Genomic DNA, 9,220 nt, shown 5'->3' on the forward strand with positions numbered 1-9,220 from the left:
TTTCGCAACAACGAATATTCCCTCTTGTCTTCTCTTGAGGTCACTACTCTTCTCGAGTAGAACACGCCTTAACTCGTGAAAGCCTTAGGCGCATCTGTCACGCCTAAGCCCATACGCGTATACGAGGCCGATCTCACACACACAGCGGCAACGGCTACCCAGAGACTGAGAGCCTAAGCGTAACAGGCTAACTACTCGGGAAGAGTATGACTAAAACAAGAGCTTGACTCGCAATCATGTAGTCTCTTTCTTATCGCAGCAACGCCTCCTCTCACTTTTGTCTTCTCTTAAGGTCACTACTCTTCTCGAGTAGTACATGCCTTAACTCGTGAAAGCCTCAAGCGCATCTGTCACGCCTAAGCCCATACGCGTATACGAGGCCGATCTCACACACGCAGCGACAACGGCTACCCAGAGACTGAGAGCCTAAGCGTAACAGGCTAACTACTCGGGAAGAGTATGGCCGGAATAAGAGCATGACACAACTTTCATACCGATCACTGAATAAATTTCAGCAGTTTAAAAATTCTACAAATATGCTACATAATGTACGCATTTTTTCTTTCAGGTCAAGCTTTGGCGACGACGCTCGTCGCAACACCCACTAAGCATGCCTCCAACGGCACAGGCTAGTTCCTAAACTCGGGAGCTACGCGCCAATCAGTACTCCTAATATCTCCAATGGCTCAGCTAGCTCCCAGGCTCGGGGGCTGGACGCCGCAAAACCACTCGATGTGACTCCAACGACTTACCTGACGCATAAGCATAGGGCTGGACGCCGCAAGACTACTCGAATGATGACCTGAGTAAAGATTCAAGACCCTCGGGTTGATTATTCAATCAATCCAAGGCTCGGGGGCTGATAAGCTACACCTAACAATCGATTTTTTCAAGTCGAAAGAGGAAGATTCAAGATTTTGACCCTCAGCCTGATTCTACGATTCAACCTAAGGCTCGGGGGCTACTCCATATGGAGTGCGACTTTCGCCGCCCTGCATACACGAAGACTACAATATCATGTTGATCAAGACTTTGAGCACACCATAGCCTCATGGCAGCTTTGAGAAGCATTGAAAGATTCAGCCTGATAAAGTACTCGAAGAGCACCAAGACTACTCGACGAATATCTCAAGACTACTTCAAGACTGCTGCATTCGACTATGAAGCGCTCAGGGGCTTGTCGGGGATACATCCCCAGTACCCGCAAGGAAGGAAGAAGTCAGACTCCTACTAGGATTCCCCTGTAATCCGACTAGGACTAGTCCCGTGTACTCCTACTAGGACTCCTCCTTGTAATCCGACTAGTACTCTGCCCCCTGGAGTATATAAAGGAGGGCAGGGGTACCTAGCTCGGCAGGTCATACCTCAACACCCAAGCCCAGGACACCCAAGAACAACTCCAGATCATCAATCCCCAACATCAATACAAACCAACACACAGGACGTAGGGTATTACGCGATCTAGCGGCCCGAACCTGTCTAAATCGTGTTCCTTGTGTCACCATTGATTCCTTGATTCTCGACGACCCTTACCGCATAAAAGACCACCTAGGGTACCCCTAGGCGGGTTGCCGGTCTAAAACACCGACACCAACCTCCCCCGAATAGGTTGCTGGATAGGAGGACTAGCATCTGAAATGTAAGAGGAGAAACAATCAGAACCAGCAACGACAAATCACCAAGAACAAACACCAAGATGAACCAAGTCAACACAAAAAAAGAGGTAAACCTGCAGGTGGCGAAAGTGAAGCAGTAGCACTCCTTCCATGGCCACGGCGACCATCACGTGCGGTGACACCCCTTCCCCGGCTGATGGAAACACCACCATCGCTCTGACGGGGAGGTTGAAACGAGCCGAGATGACCACCATCGCCACATCCTCTTCCAGACTCCAGAATATTGGAGTACTCATCAAGGTAGGGGAATGCCTCATCCTGGGAGTTGAGGTCAAGATCCTACATGTTAACCCTCCCAATCGAGAGAGATGGAGCCGCCCGAGCGCGTGACGGGCCTTGGGACAGGAACTCCAAGTCGTCTAGATTGGGTATGGCAGCAGGATTAGGGAAAGAAGGGGCCGCCAAGGATGAAGCACCCTGCGATAACCAATCACGGTATCCATCCATCTGCTCGGAGCGGTTGCGGTGGGGATGGGGCAAGGGGAGGTGGCAGCGGTGATGGGGATGGTGCAGGGGGACGTTGGTGGCTGCGGTGGGGATGGGGCTGGTGTTATTTGCGCCGGCAATGGAGATGGAATAGGGAGAGGCACCGATGGGGATGAGGATGGAGAAGAGGCTGTTGGCGGCGGCGATAAGAATGGATCCGGGGGTTGCGGCGGCGAGGATGGCGGATCCGGGGTGTGGCAGCGGGACAGATTCGGGGTGGAGGTGGGGGGAGGGGGAATATGGGATGTGGAGATGGGGATGAATCCAAGACCTGCGGCGGATGGGGTGCAAGCACCGGCGGCGGGGCTGGACTACAGGAGCCGGCGGCGGTGGATGTGTCAAGCGGCGGCGGTGGATGCGTGGTGGCGGCGGCGGTGGATGCGAGGAGCAGAGGAGTGCGAGTGCGAGTGCGAATGTGGGAGGGGTAGGGAGGAATAGAGGATGCGGGTGGGGTGCGAGTGCGTCAGACGCGGGTGGGGTGCGAGTGCGGGAGTGCGGGTGCGCACCAGACAACAATAAATGAGGGGTATAGGGTGTCCAGCTCCACCTTTTAGCAAGTTTAGCAACCAAAATCTTGCTAAAGTGCTAAACTTTAGCAACTAAACTTTAGCAAGTTTTAGCAAGGGTGTTTGGCAGTTTAGCAGCTAAAAGTTGCTAAACTTTAGGTGGAACCAAACACCACCTATGCCGATCATCCCATGAGAACATTATTGCTTACTTGGATTCCTATAATAACGGTTTATCTTATTTTATTTATAAAATTATTTATCATGTTTTAATTATGCACGTGCCGAGCACATCCACTTGTGTTCCGAAGGAACCCTTACTGTAAATTTGATTTCCGCAGCAAGCATGACCCTTACACGAACGGGACGCTAAAGCCTAAATGATTTTGTTGGCCCGTATGTTCCGGATCCGAAATTAGGTACGGAGCATCCGCTTTGTGCGTCCCCACCGTCCCCCTTCCCTAATGTTTGAATGTTTGAACACTGATTAGAAGTATTAAACATAGGCTAATTACAAAACCTATTTCACAACCCCTAGGCTAAATCGCGAGACGAATCCATTAAGCCTAATTAGCCCATGATTTGACAATATGATGCTACAGTAAACATTCGCTAATGATGGATTAATTAGGCTTAATAGATTCGTCTCGCGATTTAGCCTAGGGGTTCCGCAATTAGTTTTGTAATTAGCTCATGTTTAGTCCTCCTAATTAGCATCCGAATATCCGATTTGACTCGGCCTAAATTTTAGCTCCAGGATCCAAACACCCCCTTATCTCTTTCCAACACCAAAACCACCATTTTCCCTTTTTTTTCCCTCTTCGTCACCATCACGGCAGCACCACTGCTACGAACCCTATATAGCTCGGCTCCGCCATCCCTCCCCTACGGGCTACGGCCCCCTACCGGCCAGAGTTCATCTCCACAGCCAGACTTCTCCGTTCGTGCTCTCAACAGCTCTCTCTTCTCTCCTCCGACGATTCGTGCTCGTCCAACTCTGGTCGGTGGTGGTAGACGGCTGGCGACAAGGTGGGTCCTCCTCCTGCTCCTGCTCCCCATTCCTCTCTCGGATCGAGGCATGGTGGTGGCTGGGTTAGGGTTTCCGGTTCGGGGTCGTCGGGGGAGGGCTCCATGGCCGGCGGGCTTAGAGTGTCTGGCGGCGGCAGTAGTCACGGCGGCGGTGGCGGATCGAGGGTGGCGAGGTGACGTGCTGCGGGCGGCGGGCGGCGTACGACAACCGGCGGGAAGGGCCGACGGTGGGGGCGAGCGGCTTCCTCAGTTAGCTAATGGCGGGGTGGAGGGCGGCTTGTGGGTGGCGCGGCCAGCGGCGCCATTGCCGGCGGTAGCAGGGGCAGTCCAGTTCATTGAACCTGGACTGTGGATGCCGTCGCCCCAAATCTTGCATGTGCAAGAGTTAGTAAAGTCCTTGATTTATTTACATGTCGAAGCTGCGCATCATGGCGGGCACGCCTTTCTCCTTCACCTTTTTGTCATGTGATGATTTATTTTAGCAACAGGAAAATATGAATTAACTGATTTGTTTTTCAAATCGAAAAGGTTTGGTTCGTTTAGCTCTTGGATCCTGGTTTGTGTTGAATTAATGAATTATATTATGACTTTGCTACCTTTTTATAGGAGGTACCATCTTAATGTTTAAACATAATTTATTAATGTTTGTACTCTTATTTGTGTGATTTACAGTGTGCTCCGCCACTGCTATTCAGAGCTGTCAGCAGAGCCCCATTGAAGCCCGCAGCCCCATGGAAGTCCAATCGAATCGTCTCTTTTCCATCCCTGACTGGGTGGTTCTGGATCATCAAATCTTCCTCAAGGACCTCGACTCCTTTCGCAACAACGCGGTGACATCTACAGAAGTATGCGCTAGCAATAGCGAACTGGTTCGCGTCTCCTTCATTCTTAGCGCGCTGCCGGGTACATCCCGTCTATGCGTGCACCTCAAGGAGGGGCACGAGCTGTCCTGCTTGGACACTGTGGTGGCGGCCCACGGCAAGGCCGTCCTCTTCCGACTGAAGGTCGACTTTGAGGGGCTGACGGGCAAGGCGATTGACTACTTCATCTACTGGGCCTACACCTCTGGCCCCAAGCTCTCACTGGTCCCGCGCTACTACTCGACAGTAAAGGAGATTGCAGCAGCAGAGGAGGGATCCTGGAGGAGAAGGCTACGGCATCGTATGGCAAACTATAGAGGTATTGGCCTCTTGCTCACTGGCGATTCAGAAGAATTCGTGGTGGCTGAGCTCCGTCTTAATCTTTCCAAGCTTGAAGACGATGTAGATGCACCTCTGGAAGGTGAGCTATTCAGGCTCCGCTCGGATGGGGCAGGCGCTGCTGGCGAGTGGGAGGTTAAGAACACGAGCGTCCGTGATGGCAAGCCTACATTTCGTGACATTCATGGTTGGTGGGAAGCTCACAAGGTTGTTCCTTACGCCAGGTACCTGTGCTGGGTGGACTACTACAGGGGTGTGATCTTTTGCGATGTGAACAATGATAACCCTGAGCTTCAGTACCTCGCGTTGCCTGTGGGTTATGTTTTGCCTGGCTACCCTGTTCCCTTCCGCAGCGTATTGCCACAGGTATTCCGGGCTGTGTGCATCACCAAGGATGAAACAATGAAGTTCATCAATGTTGTCCATGATGACAGTTTCCCAATGGTATCTGCTGGTTCTAGTTTCACCATTGTTATCTCGACATTGGTGCATGACTATGATGAAATGAGGTGGCAGGAGGATCTCAAGATAGAGTCGCATGAGCTCTGGGAGATGGAAGGTTACGATGATCAGCTTCCACGCATTGCGCCGCTGTTCCCACTGATGAGTGTGGACAACCCCAACATCATCTACTTCGTGTTGAGGGAGAGGAAAACTCTTGATGCTGGTGCAAAGACTTGCGTGGTTACCCTGGACATGGTTAACAAGAAGGTGTTGTCATATAAAGATATCAAAGCCATCCCTGAAGAGGATCCCGTGATGGCCTCTTACAATATCTTCTTAAATGTGCCTTTCTTTCCTAGTGAATTCTCCAAGCACTTGCAAAAGGCTGCTCCAATGTAAGTTTGTGCTTCCTGTTTGCACATTCTCATTAAGTAGTTACTCCCTCCATCCCAAATTATAAGTCATTCCAAGAATCTTGGAGAGTCAAAGTATCTCAAGTTTGACTGAATTTATATGATAATATAATAACATTTATGATGTCAACTAAGTATCATTAGATTCTTCATCAATTATATTTTCATAGTATACCTATTTGATGTCATAAATCTTTATAATTTTCTCTATAATTTTGGTCAAACTTGAGATACTTTGACTCTCCAAGATTCTTGGAATTACTTATAATTTGGAATGGAGGGAGTATTTGTTATGTTTTCCATTCTTTTTACATGCATATAATTCGTGTTCTGTGTACCCTTGTTGATATGTTTATCTACTTCTCTAGTTCTTGGATAAGGTAATGAATCATGATGAAATAAATAGGATTATCCATTTTGAAGTACTAACAAAGTAACAATGCTAATGCACTTTCGCGGCCTGTTTATATACGGAGGTTGGGATCCAAATCCGTAGGTTCAGTACAAAATTGAACTAAATCTCAAAATTTCCTAGAGCCATCTTCCCTATCCATGCAGGTCTGCAATGTTTCATCTATTCACCTCTTCCTTTTCCCTTTCAGTCCATCCATTTAGTTTACTCCCACTCTCTGAAACAACTACTGTGCTGATTGTTGTTCAGCCATTGAGTGTTTTTTTGTTTGTCTGTTCAGGTGTTGTTCTTTGGTTTTAACACATTACTGTGTCCATCTATTTTCTAAACCTGTTTTCTGGACGGTTCTTAGCAGTCACGTTAAAAGAATACGCATGTAGGAGCTATTACTCCGCTGTTATTTATGATGCTTCTTTTTGTATTTGTTAACTTAAGTTTCTTGCTGTGTCATGAATTATATAAACATTTTGTATGGTAAAATCCTTATTACTCCTGCTAAAACAGTCTCCCAAAAGCCTCCATATATGCTTTTATCAATAAACTCATGTTCCAGTTTTACATTAAGTTGGGGAAATGCAAAATGTATCTTCCACATTCTATACAATGTTATCAATCTAGTTAGTATATTATTTAAATTATGCTAGAGAAGACATGGATCTATTGTAAATTGACTTTGTAAAGAACATATTTAGCAGATACATTTTTTTATAGATTACTTTTATATTGGTCATCGAACTAAATTTAGAACCAGAGTTCCATATCTATGTCCATATTCTAATTAATCTGATCCAGTAGCTTTATTGAAGACTTATTGAAATAAGTTTACCGTGAATTGTGCTAAGTTCTATTGATTTGGCTGGCCCGAATTTTACCCAAAAACATACTTAAAGGGCATGAAGTTTAAATTATGATCACACCATCTTCATTATCGTTCTTGATCATTAGGGTTTGAATATAAGATCTGTCCTGCCATGTTGAATTTCTGATTCAGTTATTTCATATTTTGATGCCCCTCTGATGTTCAAATCCTCAAACGTGTATGATGTTTGCCTAAATGATTGGATCATTGGTAGGAGTTAAAGACCATGAGGACAAGACTGAATTGAAGTACGAAGTTTGTCCATTCTATATGTGTGGCGCTCCCTGGCAAATAAATTATTTCACAATGATGCGTCGTCACTATGTTACTATGAGATCAAAATGTCACATGTTGTTAATGTCACTTCTGAAACAAATATATCTTCAAATTGATAGGAGTAGAAATCAGTTGCTGTTATTAGGGAGAAATCAGTTGTTGCAGAAATGTTTTGGCCTTACAAGGTCTACCATGTATTTTGCTTTTTGTCATCACGTTTTCCTTTATTAAAATGTTCTAGGAAAAAATTGCAAAATATATTGCATTCCGGTACATGATAAGTAGAGTTTAGGATGTCATATTTGTGTTACTCTACTCTCTTTTGACATGTGCAGTTTTACGTTTCTTAATAAAACACACAACTTTTCTAGAAAATTCCAAACTTTCGTGTATATTACATAGTAATGTGCTACAGCTGAACATGGAATGTACTGTTTTCTCCATCTCAGGTAAGGAGTAACAATTTGGTTCAGTTCTAGTAGCTTGAAAAGGTCCCCCTTTTGAAGTAGTTAGGGCCCTTTGCAGTTGCAATTGCAGTGGTGTGCAATTGAATTAGTTAAAGCTTTTTGAAATTCTTGTCAGATTTTGTTGTTCCAACATCAATTTTTTTCACTCAGCTATCTGATGCAACCAAAGATAGAAACATGTTTTTTTAAAAAAAGAAAAACTACACACTGGTGAATGGATATTTAGTATTATGCCTCTTCTAGGTTGGTTGGATCTTTCGTTCTAAATTATATGTTATTGATTAGGGTTAAATGGTTTTCTTAAGAGAGCGTACTTACATGTTTGTGTGTTTTTACCGTAAAGTTTCGAAAGGCCAGGATTGTTTAGCCTACTTGATATCAGCTTTTTAACCTTTGAGGTCCTGCGAGACTTCACGATGCTCCATGTATCTGCACAAAGATTGTACTGTCAACGTTTGATATATCTGAATGAGATGGCCCTCCATTAGCTGGAGCATTGTGTTAACGCTTCCTATGCATTCTTACACTTTCAAATTGGTGCTAGAGGTGCTGGGTGGACAGCCTCTGCTTGCCCACCACCTAGATACAGTTAACACTGGCGTTAACCGTATCTGTCTGGAAAGCATTTCTGAGGATATCCCCGTACAAGCAGATTTGTTCTTCCCTCTGAGTTTAATTTGATCTGTTGTTCTTGATGCTCAGTTTTTTTGTTCCCACACGTATGTTGAAATGCAGAACAGACCTTTATTTTTGTGTTAGGTTAAGATCCGTCCTGCTTATTCTTTACTGATACTTGCAATAAGGTTAATTGCTCCTGGTCATTATTAGGTCACTTCAGTTATTTTCAACGAAGCTCACTCCAAATACTTTATTATTTGTGTAGGAAGAAGAAAGAGAGCCAGGAAGTAATTGGCTGTTGATGGGCCGCAGCAATGCAACTGTCTGCTAGCACTGCGTCTGATATCAAACGGCAGCGGTTCACTTTCTTATACTGTCAGTTGATCCACTTGCTTGCTTTTGTGGGTTGCCATCTGTCCGAGTGACTTAAAGTTTAGCTCAAGACCGTCAATCTTACCATCTGGTTTAGACGTTTGTACTGATGTTTTTATAGTCGAAACTCGAAAGGATGTTTCTGCTGGCATATTTGTGTTGCCTCTCTGTATACGAGGCACGACATTTGCCGTACCTACTTATGTTGTGTGTCATGCACTTTAGCACTTATATCTATATTTATACCTGATGTTTCTTTCAATCCTTCAACTGTCGTCGCAATTTTGTGAAAACCCCCTCAAGTTTGCAGTAATCAACCTGCAGTCCGTCCCTCTCGCACGCAAGTCGCAACGTGTCCGTTATTTGTCCGTTGTCATTCTGGCAAAATTTTGGTCCGTACCGGCCTGGAGTGGGCTTTTGTTCAGGCAGGAGAAGGAACTCGACCGACTCGATCCTACACGTT

At 45.7% G+C, this 9,220-nt stretch overlaps 1 protein-coding gene across 1 annotated transcript; it reads left to right on the forward strand.

The window, feature by feature from the left end:
* The first annotated feature begins 3,478 nt into the window (after nt 1–3,478).
* LOC101763220 lies at nt 3,479–8,695 on the forward strand. Its single transcript, XM_004961736.2, has 3 exons — nt 3,479–3,697; nt 4,370–5,735; nt 8,651–8,695. The coding sequence occupies exons 2-3, from the start codon at nt 4,429–4,431 to the stop codon at nt 8,685–8,687; spliced, it is 1,344 nt and encodes a 447-aa protein (XP_004961793.1). The 5' UTR covers nt 3,479–3,697; nt 4,370–4,428; the 3' UTR covers nt 8,688–8,695.
* Nucleotides 8,696–9,220: the final 525 nt, after the last annotated feature.

This window comes from Setaria italica, chromosome III, assembly GCF_000263155.2.
Source record: "Setaria italica strain Yugu1 chromosome III, Setaria_italica_v2.0, whole genome shotgun sequence".
Lineage (NCBI taxonomy): Eukaryota > Viridiplantae > Streptophyta > Magnoliopsida > Poales > Poaceae > Setaria > Setaria italica.